This window comes from Triturus cristatus, chromosome 10, assembly GCF_964204655.1.
Source record: "Triturus cristatus chromosome 10, aTriCri1.1, whole genome shotgun sequence".
In the NCBI taxonomy this organism is placed as follows: Eukaryota; Metazoa; Chordata; class Amphibia; order Caudata; family Salamandridae; genus Triturus; species Triturus cristatus.
In genome coordinates, this window is record NC_140593.1 from 555,486,240 (window position 1) to 555,506,925 (window position 20,686).

At 41.5% G+C, this 20,686-nt stretch overlaps 1 protein-coding gene across 5 annotated transcripts in view; it reads left to right on the forward strand.

Annotated features, from left to right (window-relative positions):
• LOC146789716 (tetratricopeptide repeat protein 21B-like) overlaps nt 1-20,686 on the forward strand; it is a 514,157-nt gene that overhangs the window by 201,634 nt on the left and 291,837 nt on the right. For all 5 annotated transcript variants that reach the window (XR_014970145.1, XM_085632051.1, XM_085632050.1 and 2 more), the window contains 2 exons: nt 11,487-11,702; nt 12,856-13,094. Coding sequence is in view for 4 of the 5 variants with exons in the window: in XM_085632051.1 (XP_085488177.1) it covers nt 11,487-11,702; nt 12,856-13,094 (455 nt within the window). In the remaining variant the exon portion in view is untranslated. The remainder of the gene's footprint in view (nt 1-11,486; nt 11,703-12,855; nt 13,095-20,686) is intronic.

Below are 20,686 nucleotides of genomic sequence, written 5' to 3' on the forward strand. Positions count from 1 at the left end.
TAGTATATATTTTATACGTGTGATGCATGTATTTTTTTGTATAAGAATTGTTTGTATTTTTATTATATGTGTTAAAAATGTAGTAGTCATTTAAACAAATTGTTTGAATTTTGCATTTTTAGTTCCCCAGCGGGTTGTGGGTTTATAGGGTAATAGGGTGGGAAGTAATTTAATTATACAAAATGTATTGATTATTTTTAGTAGTTATTTTTTTCTATTTGAATTTTGCGGTTTTAGTACCGTTACAGGTTGTGGGTTTATAGGGGAATAGGGTGGAAAGTAATTTAATTCTAGTAAATTTATAGAATATTTTTATTTATTAATTGTTGAATTGAGATGTTAGTGTTAACTATGTACATTTATTTTTATTAATTATGTAATTACTTTTTAATTAATTGTAATTAATTAATTGGCAATTATTTGTTAATTGTGTAATTATTTTAGGTGTGTTGTGGAATTTATAGGTGAAAATGGTGGGAAGGATGGGAAGTAATTTATTTTTAATTGATGAATTAATTATTTGACGCAGCGAGGGAACACTAAATTGGTGAGGGAAACTGGAATGAGCAAAGTTGATTGTGATCTAGAAAAAGCAACAAGTAGCGGCAGAACAGATCACATCCTACAATTAGTCCCACAGGGAGTGAAGTTACAATGCCCGAGGTCTTTACCCTCAACTACTTGGCTGCTCAAGGGGTATCACTGAATAAAGAAGAAAAAGCTATGTGGGCTGATGGGAAGGATAGTGCCCGTATGGCCGACTGTATACATTTTAGGGATGGTAATACTGCAGGTGTGACAGATGAATCAGACCAGGGCATCGGGTTAAAATTTCTGTCATGGAACTTAGCGGGGCTAAAGAACATACTCCCATGCCCGGACTGGGGGGAATTTGTGGGCAAGTATGACATCTGTCTCTTCCAAGAGACGTGGGCGACAGAGGGTGTGCAGAGGGTGGGCTTTGCCACATTTGATAAGACCCTCGGGTGGGCTGTCAATTTGGGTGGGCACATACCTTGGATGTACAGTGGAAGTGTTGACTACTCCCTCTAGGGATATTCAGTGTGCACTCCTCTCTTTCCGCTCTAAGCTAAAAATTGCCTTAGTCAATGTATACTCTTGTCCGGTTAATAATAGCCAAGAATCGTCTACTATTGACCTCCTTGGCCAATTTATACCATCGCTGGACCCAGGAATTCGGGTCATTGTGGGAGGCGATTTTAACTGCCACTTCGAACTACTCATAGATTCCGACTATTTAGACCCTTCGGAAGAAGACCAATTGTGGCTCATCCCTGACCCACAGATAACACCCATTAAAACCTGGTCTCCTTTGGCCTTGCAGCTGAATGTGCTTACTTTAACCTTGTCGCTAAGAGCTTGCAACGGGCGGACCAAATCAGACCAGCCGGGGAAGTGTACATTTAACAGACCAGGCCAAGCCTCACTCCTGGATTACATCCTGGTAGAAACCAGATTTTGGAGTAGGGTGCAAGATTTCTACATTATACAGAGGCAGGACAGTGATCATAATGCAAGCTGGGGATTGGCAATCCATCCCAACGTTTTGAGAAAGAGACTATTGCATTGGTTGTAACAAACAATAGAAGGAAAGTTAGATGGGAGCGAATACAGGAGTCTCCACTTAAAATAGCAAAAATATATCAGCTAGTCCTCCCAACGTTAATTAGGATGAGGGATTTCACGTTGGTGGAGGGGCCCAGTATAGATCAGGGTGATGTAGGAAAAATTCATGCGGAATTATCCTCCAATCTGGCAGATATTTTCTGTCCGACTGGGAGCCATAGAAAAAGCGCTGGTAACAAATGCTCCTGGTATAATGGGGATTGCCGCAAGGCAAAACAAGAACTTTTGAGGGCGGTGAAAGAAAAGGGTAGGGTGCAAGCAAAAGTAGCAAGGGACAACTACAAACGGTCCATCCATAAAGGTAAGAAGAAATGAGAGGAGAGGAGGTGGGATGGCCTTAGGATGGCCCTCAAATAGAAAGATATGAAATCCTTCTGGGCTATAGTGACAACAGGTGACAGGGAGGGGACATTGGCTATTGCACCTAATATAGCTCCAGAGGCGTGGGAATCATATTTTGGGTCACTATATGCATTAAGGGGAGACGAACATGAAAGTGGAGAGTTTAGCGGAGTAGAGTGCACGAGTCCTGAGGGAATGGAGTTCAGTGTGGTGGAGGTGAGCAATACCATTTGCAAGCTCAGTTCCAACAAGGCCCCCGGGCTGGATAGAATGCCAGGGGACCTTTTTCGGGGAGAGCCAAAGATCTGGGCCCATTATTTTTGCGTTTTATTTAACACAATTGCTGGGGGCATGGATCTTCCAGACACATGGCGTTTGGCCGAGATAGTGCCAATATTCAAGAAAGGTTGCCCCCTCACGCCATCTAATTACAGGCCAATCAGCCTCATTGACATCTCCCAGAAACTTTTTGGGCGAGTGCTCCTGGATCGCTTACAGGGCTGGGCAGAACAAGAACAAATACTCAGCCCATATCAGACCGGCTTCAGATCAAAGATGTCAACCGTGGACCAGATATTCAGGCTTCAGCTGTTGTTCTGGAAAACGGTTGTCCTAGAGGGTGGCAGCCTTTATTTAATATTCGTGGATCTGAAGTCGGCGTTTGATATGGTACCAAGGGCGAAGCTTTGGAGGGTCTTGAGGGATCTTGGGATTCCCCCGTACCTGCTCGGGTCTATCATAAAATTACACACGGATAACTTCACGCAGGTCCGATGTGGAAAATCAGGTGAGCGATCTGCCCGGTTCCCTGTCCTTAATGCTGTTCGACAGGGATGCGTCCTCGCTCCCACCCTATTCTGTCTCTTTATAAACGGGCTCATTGACTTCCTAAGGAAAATCAAGGATAGTGATGTCCCAAAGTTAGCCACAGGAAGGGTTCCTGCACTAATGTTTGCGGATGATATCCTGTTACTTTCCAATACTCCAATGGGCTTCCAGCGGATCCTAGATGGGTTCGCAGAGTTCTGCATGTTGTGGGGATTAGAGATAAATCTAGCAAAGACTAAGTTTATGGTTTTTAATCCCCCCAAACTGAAGCGTTCCAACCCAGTTCTACATGGTATCCCTCTTGAGAGAGTAGAAACATTTGACTACTTGGGAGTCACCCTGGCTGAGTATTTTAATTGGGAGGCATCGGTGGCAAAAGCTAGCCTTAGGCTAACACAGACGATTGGTGGTATCTTGAAGCTGCATAGAACCTCAGACTCGAAACCCATTGCCCCTGCACTTGAAATTTATACTGCCCAAACCAGAGGGGCTGCATTATATGGGGTAGAGCTGTGGGGTCATTGCCAGGTTTCTAATAAAGGCAGAAAATAATTTTATAAGGCAACTTTTAAGTCTACCGAACAGCACTCCACTTATTCCCCTCCGTATGAATTTGGGCATTAGGCCTCTGGGCGAAGAGATAGCACTGAGACCCCTTACATTTTGGAGGTGACTCTGGGTGACACCTGAACTGTCTGACATTAGGGCTGAGCTAAAAGAGATATTGCCCCAGTGCCGCAATAAGGGAATTCCTTGCTTCTGTCGTATAAAGGACCTCACTCTGGAATTAAAGAACCCAGATCTGTGGAGTTCACCTGAAACTTCATGTACTCTTATCTGTAGATTGGAACTAATAAGACAATACAGGGCAATGAAATTCATCCAAATACAAAACAATTCTATACACGGGCGCTTCACGTCAGAATTTCTACTTATAAAAGATACATACTATGAGGAACCCTTCCTAGATTTTATCCTACTTCCCAGGGCTAGGAAATTATATCTGCAATTCAGATTAGGGACCCTCCCAATTCATGTACTTACTAGTAGATGGGCGAAAGATTCAAAGAAGGAATGTCCTGTATGTAATTATAAGGAGGAGTCTGAAATCCACGTTCTTTTTCTCTGCCCTGCTTATCGGATACAGCATAAACGTTGGTTAACACAACTTTGTAAAACCCTGGGTTTCAAGAAATGTATAGTGGCATTGAGAATCTTAAAGTATGATACTAGCCCTCCAATAGCCCTCCAATTGTATTTGCGGTTTCTCGTTTTTTAAACAGTATGTGGTACATCAGGCAAGCTGCCAAGTATAATTGTATTGGAGTGTCTAATGGCACAGCCTGATGTCCGCCATTTCTACTATTGTAAATCTTCTTGTATCTATTTTTAATGATAGATTTAACATCCTTTTATTCTTTTAACTTAGTAGTTTTTAGGGATTCTTTGATCATGTTGCTATGGAGAGGCCGGTCATGTAAGGATATAAATGGCTTGTAAATATATTGTATCTGTGATTTCTTTTTAAAATGTATGCTCTTTTATGGCTTTGCGCCGAAATAAAGTTTTTACTGACTGAATTAGTTAATTATTTGAAATTAGTAATTAATGATGGTAATTGGGTAATTAATTTTAGCTGTGTAGTGCATATTATAGTGTTAAAGAATGCATATTCAATGAATCTGTAATGTTTTATTAATTTTTAAAATTGTGTAAATTTTGGAACTACATTTAAATAAAAACGTTGAAGGTTTTTTATAGGGTAGGAGATAAAGAAAATACATTTGTTTTTAAAAATGTTTTGTTTGTTAAAATTTGCTTCTTTTAAATATTGTTTATAAAGGTATTTATTTTATTTCAGATAATAGCTGTACCTCTTTGTTATATGTAATTATTATATTTAATGTTTAATATATTTAATCTGATTTTTTTAAACATTCTTTATTTTTAAGATAATTTTTTTTTCATTGTTTAAATGATATTAATTTTTGGTTCTCTGCTATCCAACACTTTCCTTACTGTTGCACTCACTGGAGTGGGAATAGTAATTTTTCCCCTCCGCCATCCAGCACTTTCCCTACTATTGCACTTATTGTAGTGGAAATAGTAATTTTTACCCCTCTGCCATCCATCACTTTCCCTACTGTTACACTCACTGGAGTGACAAATGCAAAAAGAACAATAGATGAGCAGAATGCACAACAATGTCATACATTCACCCCAGTGCAGGGATCTGGACCTAAATCCATCGTTTTTTTGCTCACCATGCCATTCCAGCTTGGACCCAGCCATATCCATATCAGTCTTGACTCTGCGCCCAACTGCCTGGCCATCGCAAAAATGGGGTTACCCTTAAAGTCAGGGACCTGGGAGTAGAATCAATACAAAAAACAATGGTCCTAACTCAATTATTACCAAAATCAATAATCACATCCAATTACGTTGTTTCAAAATTTAGAGCCAAATGATAAATGAATTCAGGATAGCTGAAGATATTCAATATAACATTCAGACATGAAGCGATGCAACATCCAAAACTTAATTCATCATATATTTATTTACAAAACCATAGATTCTATAGGATTTTTCACATGGTTGCTCCAAAGGAACGTGCATAGAACAAGAGTGATAAGAAGTGAGTGTGTAGAAAAGTAGATTTGAAGGACAGAAGTACAATTATTAAAAACCTTTACAAAGTTCACGGTTATAATTCACCGTTTGACATGTCCTGGTCACGTTAAGAAATATCATCAATGAGTTTACGTATTTCATGCACAGAATTTAATTCAATTAGTAGCACGTTTGAGGGATTGCGTGTACCAGGCTTAACAACAAGAGAAATGTCGACGTTTCGACCCGTCTTGGGGTACAGAGGTATTTTGAGACCTTGACCATGCGGGTCTTCTTCAGGACAACAAGGGGGGTAAGAGCAACCTGGCGTGGTCCTTGACTCGACTCTGTATCTAAAATAAGGAATTCAGTGATGAGGATGTTGCATTGATAGTGTAATAATACACCAGCTAAAAAGAGTGGGGATTGTGAGCTTACCTAATGTGTATCCAGGCGATAATTAACCATAGATGATGTATCCCGGTCAATCATTAGTCATGTGTACAGTCCTGTCAAGTATATTTACACAGGCTGTCGTGCTGAAATGATCTATGTATTTTGGAACAGTTACAATTCTTTCCTTGTTCTATGTCACTATTTGTAGAATTACGTGTATCCGTAGGAACCCCAAGACTGTGTATTGCGCTTTATTTGCACATGATCTATTCACACACTGAACATCATCCCACATGATCCCCAGGGACTACAGATCGGTTCCGCGCACCCTGACCGAACTACAATCCATGACTCCGGTGAGTCTTTCCACCCTGACAGTGACCGACGCACCGTCACTACGTGAACGGTTGCCTCTTTGTTTCTATATACTCAGAGCAGACGCGCTCCCCTCTCTCGGTGTAGACGCCACGGGAAGCACGTACTTAGTCGGACGCAGGTAGGAATTCTGCTGGGACCCTCTCCGGAAATTTGGTACGAACCGTTATGGGCCCAATCCTTATACTTTTTACTCGGTTTCCTTACAGCGCGCCTTTCGGCTGGAAACGAGATGCACAAATGAATTCCGTTCCTATCCCTTAAGTAGAAGGCCCGAAACACTGCAGGATTGATTGATGCTACAATTGCAGGTAATTTTAACACACATTAGGTTCATGTCCTCGAAGGGAGGGCTAGTATACCCCCGAACCGGCCATTAAACCTATTCTTAATTTGCTTACTTTCAGCACGACAGCCTGTGTAAATATACTTGACAGGACTGTACACATGACTAATGATTGACCGGGATACATCATCTATGGTTAATTATCGCCTGGATACACATTAGGTAAGCTCACAATCCCCACTCTTTTTAGCTGGTGTATTATTACACTATCAATGCAATATCCTCATCACTGAATTCCTTATTTTAGATACAGAGTCGAGTCAAGGACCACGCCAGGTTGCTCTTACCCCCCTTGTTGTCCTGAAGAAGACCCGCATGGTCAAGGTCTCAAAATACCTCTGTACCCCAAGACGGGTCGAAACGTCGACATTTCTCTTGTTGTTAAGCCTGGTACACGCAATCCCTCAAACGTGCTACTAATTGAATTAAATTCTGTGCATGAAATACGTAAACTCATTGATGATATTTCTTAACGTGACCAGGACATGTCAAACGGTGAATTATAACCGTGAACTTTGTAAAGGTTTTTAATAATTGTACTTCTGTCCTTCAAATCTACTTTTCTACACACTCACTTCTTATCACTCTTGTTCTATGCACGTTCCTTTGGAGCAACCATGTGAAAAATCCTATATAATCTATGGTTTTGTAAATAAATATATGATGAATTAAGTTTTGGATGTTGCATCGCTTCATGTCTGAATGTTATATTGAATATCTTGAGCTATCCTGAATTCATTTATCATTTGGCTCTAAATTTTGAAACAACGTAATTGGATGTGATTATTGATTTTGCTAATAATTGAGTTAGGACCATTGTCAACTGCCTGGCCAGGCATCCTAGGACCGGTTTTGGGCTTTCAGCCCTCATAAGCCAGCCTTGTTTCCAGTCCAGGGAGGACCTGACTTGGCAGTTCGGTCTGAACTGTTCCCATGAGGCACAGGGTCAAGACTGATTTGCATATGGCTGGATCCAAACTGGGGTGGCGTAGTGGGCAAAAGAACGATGGATTTAACCCAGATCTCTTGACTGGGGGAGAATGTATGAATCATCATTTGTTGCAGTTGCACTCACTAGAGTGGGAACAGTAATTTTTACTCCCCTGCTATCCAACAATTTCCCTACTGTTGTATTTATTGTATTGCGTAATGTACATTTTGATTGTTTTTTATAGTGAAATGTTTGAATTATTTATAAAATGGTTATTTTTTAAAATTATTGATATGTATATTTTTTTTATATAATTTAAGTTTAAACAATAAATAGATAATAGTTTATTATTTTTACATTAAATAGATATTTAATTATGTTTAAGTAAATGTTTATGTATAAACTAGGTTTGTGTTTATATTTTTTAAATCAAGTTTGTTATATTTAGTTAAAATGTATATTAAATGTAATTTATCTTGTTAAAAATATTTAAAATATATTATTTTGTTATATATATTTTTAAGTCAATATTTTGCACATCTATATTTTTTACTTGGATATTTTTTAGTTGATATTTTTGTACTTACCTGTTTCATTATAGGGAGTTGATATTTTTGCAGTCTATATTTCTTCATAGATATTTTTGTCAACAATATTTTTGTCATTGATATTTTGTCAGTGATCCCTGTGAAGTCGGTTATGTCTAATCTCTCCTTTCCATGATCTCGTTGGAAGAAGAATTGGAACCATAGGACAAGCTTGTGGTTTTGTTTTGATTGTTTAAAAGATTATTGAGGTGTAGAACTCTTGTGCTTTGATCCAAAGGTTACACCTTCTCACAGCTCTATTTGAGAGCTCAATGGACGTTCCATGAACTCTCAGAGAAAGCTGCAAGAAGGTTTAATCTACAGACCACAGCTACTTCAGAGGCTTACACCTGATCCAGAAATGGACCTGTTTTATTCCCCAATTATGCCTCCGGGTTTCTTGGGCCGTCATCCCTGGGGAATGCACTTTTGATGTGTTGGTCCCAAGGATTCTGTACACTTTTCCACCACTCCCAGTTCTTTTCAAGGTAATCACCGAGGTAAGACTTAGCAATGTACCCGATAACTGCATGAACATTCTGAGAGAGGCAAAGCATCCTTTTATGAGTTCTTCATATGCATTCAAAAGGAACAGGTTCTGCTTACAGTGCAACATCAAGCATGCAGAACCGCGAACTTGCCAGGAAGAGAAAGTACCACCTTATCAGCTTTATTTGGCACAATCTGGTTTGTAGAACTCTTCTATTAGAGTGCATTTGGCTACTGTCGCTGCTTACCTTTATTATTCTTCTCAGGCTGTTTTTAGTATAACTGATTCAGTATTTCCTGTAGGGACTTAGGACAGTGCTTTCCCTGTTAAAAGACCTTCTCCTCCCTGGCCATTCAATGTGTGTTCTCTAAAGTGATCGAAACTCTGCGTGAGCCCATGCACAAGGCTGATTAACAGAACCTTTTGTGGAAGGTTGCTTTTTTAGTGGCGGTTACATCATCCACGTGGATGAGTGAACTTTAAGTTCTGTGCATAGGATGTTTGATAGAATATCGATTGCAAAATATTAGTGTGGACAGAAAATCGTGTTTAAGATATGGAGAACCGAAATATCAAGCAGGTGAGTGCAAATTGGTAAGTTCAGATTTCCTATTCTTAACTCCACATCTACTTACCTTGAAGATATGTATACCCTCACGGTACGTAAATGTGGAGTTAAGTGAAGTAAAACTTTTCTTTTCCATAGTAATTTACCTTCACAATAATTTTGTACTGGATATTCTTGACACGATATTTTGTGCACACTATATTTTCTTGATATTTTGTCCAAGCACCCTGTGCACCGATGAACCATACACTGTGTTCTATCTTAAAAACTATCCTTACAAACTCACCATTCTTTTGTCCAAAAAGAGATTTGTAATTTTCACGTTATTCTGAAAATGTCCTTGCCTAATTTTTCCTCTAATACATCATCACTGGGATAGAGTTCTTTACATAGCCTCAACGTGAAGTGGGCATAAGTTATTATTTGGGCAAGCCTAAAGATATACGCACGGTCAAAAAGCTCCTTGTTAATTATAATGCAGTGAGCAGCAGGTCCTGCCTCCTCTGAACAGATTATAGCTTGGTGGATAGTTTCTTGCATTCTTACCTGTAATTCACAAGCTAATAGGCCCTTATGGTGGAAGTCTAGGGCGTATTTCTCAAAGGTATGGCTGTTCCTGCATCTCTGATTATAAATGTTCCTATTCCTCCCATTTGTACGACTACCAATTATTGTCTGACTCCGATGGATACTTTAGTGGGCCAGACTTCTCTTCGTACCTTATTTACCTATTTGTTAAATTCTGTGGCCCTGGATGCAAGTTTTAGGTTGGGTTATTTTACCATTCTGTTTTTATCTTTTATCAAGACCTGAAAGAATTACATGGTGAAGAAAGAAATGTTATTTTCTTATAATCCCCGTTAACAGCCATAGCTGTTCTCTCTAAATTCATAAAAGCCCAACCCACTTTACTGCTTTTAGGGCCAAAGATTTTTAACTGGTTTCTATGCATACGTATATTCTTTTTGTTGCAAAAACGAACAACCCAACTCTCGCCCTGCTGGGCATAATGAGATAGTGCTGACTCCAAGATTCTTAAATGACCAGGGTTTAACTCCTAATGTGAAATACACTGTTTTGTAGAGTGGAGTTTTCAGCCAGATGTACATTGTGTCCTATACTTTGGATAAATAGTTACAAAGGGCAAACACTAGATGGTGTCTTTTTCGCATATTTTCTTGCTATATGTTTTAACTGAAAAACATTAAAAAGTAAAATTGACTTGAGCTCTGGGATCTTGCAGAAGCACGTTAGATATTCTACATTTTAAGAAATCAGCGCAAATATTAATGCTGAAAAACTAGGATTACAACTACTTACCTTTTCCATCACACTGGGCAAAGATAGAAGAGTATGGATGGAGAAGCACTGTTTGAATTATCTGATGCCTGCAGTCAAATTATGGGTCCAGTATATTGATGATTGCTCCTACCTGCTATTTTCTGGAATATACTCTTTGATGCGTAATATTTGACTCGCACCTTGACCTGTAGGAAATTCCAATTCAAGGAATCTTCATGCATAACAGATTTGGGATTCGTAAAGAACAGAATGCAGAAAGCTATGCACGTTCACCAAGAACATCCATGCAATGTTCACCCTTTTCATGTAGAGAAATGAAAGGTTCACTCACCTGCACATGACCTCTGCTCTTTGGAGGCTTGTTTAATACTTCAATCTTCTGATTGTAAAACCTGAAGTGGGTGCTATGAATTTACAGTCATTGTAACTCAACACAAGGGGCCTGATTACAACTTTGGCGGTGTGACGCCGGGTCCGCCCTGCACCGCCAAAGCTGTGCTGAAGCCGCCCGCCAGATTAGGAGTTTCCTCCTGTCTGGCGGGCTGTTTTTTAGCATTTGCACAGTGATGCCTCAGAAAATGGCCACCGCAATGGGAACGCCAAAAACCGTTCCTACATGACATGGGCTGTAAAGTCCATGCCGTCCAGGAACTGGTGTGCATGTACATAGGAGGACACATCTGCCCCCCTTGTGCACCCTTTTGTTTTTTCTCTGTCAGTGTTCATAGAGTAGGTACCTCCGTGACACCGCCGGCGGAGAGGAAACTCGTATTGTGCTTGGCGGTTCAGCGGCATATTGTGGCCTCTTGTCAGCCGCAACACCGCCAGGTAATGGTGGTTCCCTGGCAGCTGTGGCAGGAAAATGGCTGTCCGACCGCATAAATTGGAATGTGGCGGTTGGGAGACCACTGCTCTCCCACGAGTCAGTCTCGTAATAGGCCCCTAAATGTTTTTGCTAGTGTCCATCATCCCACTAGGTACATACTCATGTTTAGAAAAGCCTTGAAAACCAGCTCACTGTGCATCTACTTGTGTAATATACATAAATGCATTTCATTTTCCAGGTTCGAGACTATCCACTGTATCATCTCATCAAGGCTCGGGCACTGAAAATGACAGGAGATCTGCCAGAAGCTATTAAAACACTCACAATTATCATGAATCTTCCTGAAATGAGAAAAGGAGAAAGTAAGAAGGGAAAAGGGAGTAGCATAAGCATCAGTGAACGTGTCTCCATTTATCTGGAACTTGCAGAGGTTCTTCGCCTAAATGGTGAGCAGGTAAGGAACATTGCATGAACTAGATTTTAATGATGGAAATTGTGGATTCTGTGGTCATCATTTTGCATCTCACTTTTAAAGGTTTACATACGCATCTGCTTAACAACGTGCTAGGGTAAATTATAATTTATTCCTTAAATTGCACTTTTGAATGTAGAAAAATTGCTAGATGATTTTACTCCTGTGTAAATACTGTGATAAGTTGTTAATGTGGGATTGGTGGCCCTGGAGGTTGCAGTGACTACCCACACACTTGATAGCTTGTAGATATTCACAAACCTTGTTTAGTTTCCCATTCTGGATATGCAAGCAATAACTATGTAGGGTAAACTATTTTTTCTGCTTGAGAGGAAACAAAAGAAAAAATACATTTATTTGTTAATATTTCGACACCATTTACTAGTGAAGTTTTGCACTCTGTGTTACAGCCTTTACTACTGTACATCTTTTGTAGTTTTCCAGGTGTAGTCGTGCAATTCTTTGTCAATTACCATAAAATTCTGATACCAATTTAAAGTGCACAATTAACACTAAGAGAGTAGATTTCTGACTTTTTAATGCATGGATATAATGTTTTGAACCATTTGTGAGGCAATGAAAGAGTGAGTGTAAAAAGAAACTTTAACTGCAGACTTAAACAGCTTCTAGTTGCTGATCTTCTGCCAATGGAAGACCTCAGTTCGAAGTATGGTTTGAAAAGATATCTGCTTTCAGACAATTTGCTCATTGTAAGTGAATCTGTTCTTTTTTTCTGTTTCATGGGTATAGCAGTGGATATTCATTTTTACGTTCATGAAGTGCTTTATTTGAGGCTTTCCTCACAGGATCTTGATGACCTTAAAGTGATATTTGACTGCAAAAATATGTTCATATAAAATGGTATGAGATATAGAGGAGGATGATCTAACCTTTGCAGTTGCTGGCCTGGTGCACCTCTCACGGGATTTTACCACAGGACCGACTAACTGCTGTGGGAGTGCTCCTCCAGTAGGAGGACATTGGTTTGATATGAAATTAGAATCCTAAAGATCTCAAATATTTGGCTTCTTAGACTATGGGCCTACAATCAATCAGTGAGTGGCATTTATGAGGGGTCTTTTATAATCACATTTAACGGTTGTAACAAAATTTCTATTACTTTGTAATATTTCAGCATGAAGCTACGAAGGTTATGCAAGATGCGATACATCAATTCCATGGAACACCAGAAGAAATTTGCATCACTATTGCAAACGCGGATTTGGCACTAAGTAAAGGAGAAGTGGAGCCCGCCTTGGGAATGTTGAGAAATATCACTTCAAGCCAGCCATATTTCATCGATGTTAAAGAAAAAATGGCACAGATTTACCTTGGGACGCGAAAGGATAAGAAGCTCTACATTGCCTGCTATCGGTAACATATCTCTTGTATTTGTTTACTACAATGCCTCTTGTTGTTGATCTCTTCCTCTTATGTTCAGCTTTGTGCACAGCGGCGAGAACGCATACACCAGAATGCTATTTACACATATTGCATCTAAAGTGAAATTCTCTACCAATAGAAACCAGATAGACGTAAGCTGTAACCCAACCCTTTTCACTCATGTAGACCATCGGAGGTTTAAATCAATGCATACTCCATGATACCTGGTGTAAGGAAATGCCTCTTTTTGTATGATCACCCCCACAGTTTTGGACTGATGCTGCTGTTTTTTTTTCGACGCGGAGATTGCACTGAGGTCTGCTAACCAGACCTCAGTGCCAGTGTTCTAACCCCTTACATGTTAAATTGGCTACCCCCAATTGGGGTAGCTGACGTGTAAGTCCCTAATATATGGTACCAAGGGCACCAGGAAATTCAAAATTGTTGGAGATTGTGCACTCAATTATATTATTCCAATAATCTTAATATTGAGTTTCAATCGTTCGGCGTGCTACCTTAGTGATATGTCTGCCTAGCATATGACTGATACAAATAGGGTGGCCAAGTCCCGGAGGTAACTTGGACACTAGCATGCACTGCTGTGTTTGCTATACTTAAAGATAAACTGTGTAAACCAATTTTTTAACAAGGACATTTTTACTTTTCTTTTAAACATTCCAAAACATAATAGTTCTAAATATCAAACATTTATACTACAACATAAATGTTGTTCTACATGCATTAATACAATCAATTGATGCTGTATACAACTTTAGTAGAACAGCGCCCCCAATGCATTGCGGGACCAACTGTCCCTTCATCAGGGAAAAACCTGTTAGGTGAAAAGAAAACTCATCAGTTGATGTGCAAATTAATATGAAGAAACATCATTCTATTTTGTGCAACTTCAGTTTAGAAGGAGCGTGTCACCTCATAGTGTAGAAAACCAGTTGACTTTTATTAAGTTGCATTGACACCCGAGTGCTACCCCTTTTATGACGCGCTGCTTGAATAAACACTTACATCCATGAAAGAAGAAAGAACGGATATGCGGAACAGCCTTCCAATCTACCTGTAAACATATAAACTTAACATTAGATCTAGTGATGTTTTCACTTGTTGGTAAAAAAAAACACATATTCGTGAAATATACCTGACTACCTCAAGACAACCTTATGAGGCGCGGAGTCAGCTGTTATGTTTACCATGTAATAGTAAACCTCTAGGATGCTTAACAGACCGCTTGTCATCTCGGTTGTGGTACCAAAGACGAACATTGAAACAATTGAGATCGTGTTGATGCTGCAATAACATTCAAGTCATCTATCATTATACTCCTAAATACAACAATCAAATTTCACTCGATGAAACGACTATGCTGTCGCTTACCTCGTGGTAATCTGTCATCCTTTCTGTTAATTATATTAGTACCTTCAATAGTCACCACTTCTGAAATGCTGTTAGGATAAAATAACCACCATTACTCCAAGAGCATAACGAACCCAAACCTCGTCCGTAATCACAATGCTCATTCAAAACGTATTACCTTCTCGTCCTTAATCACTGTGATCCGAGTCTCCCGCTTACTGGCTAAACGCGTCTTCCGACTCACGGGCGTCATGATTTAACACGATCATTGAATCTCGCGAGAGTACTCCACAATCACGAGCGCCATTCCTAAACAACAAACTAACATCATCCGTGTACCGTCTAATCACTGGAATCCGTTCAATTCGACCATCAATACAGTGATGACCACCATAAAGTAGGACGATTTATAGGATTATACTCTCCTACCTATATACCCCTATTTAAGACCATTTGTCTTGGAAAATGAACCAGGTATTTTACGATCCTTAACCGCTTAACGGCCACCATCTTAAAATGGTGTAATGCTTAATGAAAGGTACAGATCGCTGAAGAGAGGGTACTATTACCTAGAATACATTAATTGATTTGTATGTGGGTACTCCAAACGTGCTCAAAAGATGTGCCATTGCTCAGAAAACAGGTGATGTGAATAAATATATGGGTACTGAGCTTTCAACATGATGTAACTCTCACCATAGTCATTTACATAAATGTATTTTATGCATCTGAGATTACATGAAACTTCTTGCAACAACGTTTAAGTTACTCATATCACTGTCTGACATATTGGACTGTCCCTAAAAGCTATTTACACATTAAGAATCTAATTGTGACTACAACAGAGCCCTTTTTTGAACCCCAGGAAACTCCCTTTAACTGGTTCAACCACTCTGTCCAGGTTTGGCATGCAGCTACTAAAAGCTTAGGTTGGGACAGGAAGCTCACACTGGCAACTCCCTTGTGGGACGCTGAACAACTGGGCAACCTGCGTTCCTCAAAGGGATTTGACAAATGGTATCTCATTGGTATCTCCCGGATAGGTGACCTCTGGGTGAAAGGTGTTGTGATTGCATTCGATACTCTCCAACAGCAATACAAACTCTCCGACGCAGAGTTTTTCCGTTATCTGCAGATCCGTCATGCTCTTGGAACAGCCCTACAGAAGGGCTCTTCCCCTCCTGAGTCTTCACCGTTAGCAGACTGATTGCTTTCTGCGGGAGGTACCCATTAAGTAATTTCGGTAACTTATGAAAAATTGATTAATAATACCCCCAATCCCCGTGAACGACTGCGTGATTGTTAGGTGGGGGATGGCCTAGAGCTTGACGATGAGGAGTGGCGAGAGGCAGTGCCCCCCCCCCCTGTGAGGTGGCGATTTTCGCTTGGCTACGCCTGGTCCATCTCACAATATTGCATAGAACGTACGTCTAATTGTGTCACATGAACTTTCATAGATGAAACCATGTTACTTATCAAAAATCTTGTGGCTGCGTGGGGAATGTAAGGGATGTTTTTAAATTTTCGGTCTGCTCGTGTCACTCCACTGAATCCTTGATTAAAGAAAGCAGGCCATTTCAAATCTGTCATTGAACCCATAAGGTATTAAGATATTCAAGCTTTTTATCCAGAATGCCTCATGCTGCAGGAGTATTTTTTAAAAATTATCTGTGTCTTGGCGAATAGGCACTTGTTCTATAATTTGGAACTTAAATTGCCCAATGGTATGTCTATTATGTTCCCAATGTACGGCAAGGTTGGAGTTTTATATTTTTATTTCTAATTTTACTTTTGTGCTCCGTCAAACCCATTTTAATTTTCCTCTCTGTTTTCTTAACGTATAATAATCCACAAGGATATTTTATTAAGTAAACAACATTTTGGGAATTGCAATCTGTCATTTGAGTTAATGTAAGGCGTTCTCCAGTTCTTGGATGCAATAGTATTTCTTCAGGTATGGCGTTGTTGCAGTGGATGCAGTTCCAACATTTTTTTGTTCCTGCCTTGACCGCTGGTGATCTTGTTCTTTTTTTTTTTTTTATTAGAAGATAAAACATCTTTTAGATTCCGTGCTCTAGTATATGCAAATAGTGGCTTATCATGAAACAAATCATTGAAGTCTGATTCTAATTCCAGTAATCCCCAACGCTTGCAGATACTCTTTTGAATCCATCTGGAAGCTGTAGAGTACTTTGACACAAAGGCTACCCTATTGGACGTCATTTTGGGTTTCTTCTATAGAAGATCTTCTCTACGGGCAACTAAGGCCTGGTCAATGTGTTTGTCCAGTAATTCTTCTGAATATCCTCTGGCCATGTAATTAATTTTTTTGTGTTTCCAGGGTCTCCTTGCATGTGTTAATTTCAGATGATATTCTACGAGTTCTAAGAAATTGGATACTGGTAAGTTTTTGATAAGTGATTGTGGATGAAAACTTCCGAACTACAATAAATTATTCTTCTCCGTGGGCTTTTTAAACAGCCGTTTGACGATTTGATTGGATTTAAGTTTGACCTGCATTACAGATCTCCCGAGGCGCTTACCGGGAGCAACGTTACCTGCCTCCTTGTACTTTTTAATCGGAAGCCTGTGTGTTCCTGTGACTGCGCTCTGGACTTTGCGCACTCCTTCGTTTTTAAGCCCCCCTACCTGCACGCGCTCCAGAGCGCCTTTCGCTGATCGCTCTCCTCCATTGCCGGTCAGGCCATTGGAGCGGGGACGGGCGAGGTCGCCATCTTGGGCTGCTCTGGGGTTGGCGGTGCAGTCTTTTGGTCTCTCCCCCCCGCCACGCCCATATTGCGTTGCTTGTGTACTCTATTTCATGGCATTACTTCCCCGGCAGCGCAGCGGGCGCGACGAAGGCGTGCCGAAGTTGCGCCTAAGTTAAGCCCGCCTGCGCCCGTCTGCGACGGGCCGGGACCAGGGGCCACAGATCCTGTTCCTTTAGTGGTCTATTCCTCTGCTCAATTGCTTTCTCTCTCAGTCAATCTACCACTTCCCCTTCCTCTGTTGCAGCGCCTTGATTCTTTTGGCATTTCCGCACCTTTTTCTTCATCTGTGTTCCCTGCTTTGTCTCCTTTGTTGGAGTCCCTTCCTGCCACTCATTCCCCTTCCTCTTCTTATATTGCCTCTGCCTGCCTCCTCAATACTCGCTCGGCCGGAAAGCATCAACTGGAACTATTCAATCTCTTGAATACTGAGTCCCCTGATTTTTTTTCTCTTCTCACTGAAACTTGGTTTTCGACCGATTCACTTCCTGACGTCCTGGCCATTCTCCCCGACTCCTATTACGCCCTCCGGGCGGACCGCCCTGATGGCAAGGTTGGTGGGGGTGTGGCCATGATTGTCCGCTCCAGCTTACAGTTTCAGCTTCTTCCCCATTCCTCCATACCTAGCGTGGATTTTCTGGTGGCTCGCTCAGTTAACCTTTTAGCTCCCCTCACGGTTGTCCTTTTGTATCGACCCCCTCAGAACATTCCCCTGTTCGTAGCCACCCTGCAGGAACTTCTTGCCACACTTGTGGTTAATAACTCCTCGGTTCTCCTGCTGGGAGACTTTAATTTTTGGCCGGGCGATCCTAAGGAAGATATGTCTTCCAAAGATTTTTCGGCCACCCTTCAGTGCCTTAACTTCTCGGCCAATGTTACTGCTCCCACCCACGACCAGGGTCATATACTTGACCAAATTTGGTCATCTCGCTGCACGGTTTTCCCTCCCAGCATCCTTCCCTGCACCTGGTCCGATCACTCTCTCATATCCTTCTCCATCAATCTTGGTGTCCCTCATAAACCTCCCTTACCTAAAAACATTGTTGCACGTAGTTGGAACCGGGTTGATTTGAATTCCCTCTCCCTTTCCCTTGTCTCTTCTATCCCTGACTTTTCTGAGCTTTCTCTTGATTCCCAAGCTGAAGCGGTTAGCACCTGGTTGTCTTCTTCCTGCGATCGGGTTGCTCCCCTCAGGAAAACTAAGGCCGCCCGTCCTCATGATGCTCATAAAGGGGTCAACACCGAGCTTAAAGCTCTTAAATTGGACCTTAGACGTTCTGAGCGTCACTGGAGACGCAATTATTGCCCTGTCCTTCGGGCTAAATACAAACGTCTCTTAAATGAATACAAGAGAGCCGTTCTTTCGGCCAAAACTAAGTATTTCTCTGAGAAATTTGCTCTTTCTGCTAATAAATCCAAAGAGATTTTCTCTTTGGTTCATGACTTGGCGATCGCAGATCGCGCCAATCTTAATCTCATCCCCTCTCAGGATCTCTGTTCCTCACTTAACAATTATTTCATTGAGAAGATCGTTAAGATCAAATCCAACATTCCTCCTGTACCCCCTCCTTCCTTTTCTCCTGCTCCTCCTGCGCCCTCTTCTTTTCTTGACTTTTTCTCCCCAATTTCTCTAGACTCATTTCTTGCCTTGCTCACTAATATTAAGTCTGGCTCTCCGGCCGACTGTGCCCCGGCACGTATTTTGAGAGCGTTATTCACTTATTGCCCCACTCCCCCCCCCTTTCCCTTCTCAACGCCTCCCTTTCCCTGGGCTCAGTTACCTCATCCTTTAAATCCGCTATTGTCTTGCCCATCCTCAAAAAGCCTGGTTTAGATTCCTCCCTTCCTTCCAATTTTAGGCCTATTTCCCTCCTCCCCTATTTGGGCAAGATCCTGGAAAGTCACATCACCTCCTGCCTTTCCACCTATATCGAGGAGAACCACCTGTTGGCTTCCCATCAAGCGGGCTTCCGCCCGGGCCACTCTACGGAGTCGGTGGTCCTCGCAGTTCTTGATGAGCTGAAATCAAAGGCCGATTCCTCCCTTCCTCAAGCTTTTGTCCTCCTCGATCTGTCCGCTGCGTTTGACACGGTTGACCACTCCATCCTTCTCGACCGTGTCAGCGCAGCGGGCATCCGGGCTCTGCCTTCTCCTGGCTCGCGTCCTTTCTTACGGGACGTTCTCAAGCGGTTCATCTGTCCGGTTTTTCTGCCCCCACTCGTCTGGTTTCCTGTGGGGTCCCTCAAGGTTCTTCTCTCTCCCCTCTTCTTTTCAATCTTTATATCTATCCTCTCATCACTTCTCTTCGCGATCTGGGGGTCTCTGTGTACAATTACGCAGATGACCTCCAGCTAGTCTTTGATCTTTCCTCCTCTTCTTTGTCCCTTTCTAAGTTTCGCTCCACCCTGGTCTTCATTTCTGAGTGGATGAGCTTAAATCATCTTAAACTCAACCGGACAAGACTGAGTTGGTCTTGACGGGCGGTTTATCTAGTCCTTGGTCCTCTGCCTTCTGGCCCCCTACCTTTGGTCCCTCTCCTGCACCTGTCTCTTCTGTTAGAACCTTGGGTATTAGGGTTAGCCACGACCTTTCCATGCAGGCCCAAGTTAGCTCTGTTGTATCTTCTTGCTTTTTATCTCTTCGGCTTATCCGAAAAATTTCTCGCTTTTTCTCTTCTGACGCCCTCAAAATCATCATCATGGCCCTGATCACTTCCCGCCTTGACTACGGGAACAGCCTGTATGTGGGCATACCAGCCTATGAAATACGTCGCCTACAAGCTATTCAGAACCAGGCTGCCCGTCTCATCCTTCACCTCCCCAAAACTCATCATATCACCCCTGTACTCAAGTCCCTTCACTGGCTTCCCGTTCATCATAGATCTCTTTTTTAAATTGGGTTGTCTAGTCTTCCGGGCTCACGCCCGCTCTGCCCCGGCTTTTATCTGTTCTCTTATTTCCTCTCACATCCCCACCCGCACTCTTCGTTCCTCCACTTTGGCCCTCCTCAATGTCCCCCGCTTCTGTAAGTCCAGAACGGGAGGTACCAGATTTTCTGTCCTGGATCCCCGTTTCTGGAACAGCCTTCCCCTGTCTATGCGTTCTATCCCTATCTATTCCCATTTCCGTAAAGCGCTGAAAACCCTTCTGTTTTCTCAGGCGTACTCCTGCTAAATCCCTTGGGTTTTTTTCTGTGACTGATGGCCAGAGCTCTCAGCGCCAGGAAGCCGCTTGGCGACAGTGCGCTTTATTAAATACTTTTTTCATTCATTTCATTCATTCATTCATCCACACGTCTAAAAACGCTAGTTAACTTTTCTGAATTGTGTATGTAAATTATATCCTAGGATCCTTTGAATTTAATATCCCAATATTTTCAATCCGTGTTTCTTATGAATTTTTCCAGATCAAAAATATGTCATCACTGAATCTCTGGAGGAATTCTAGT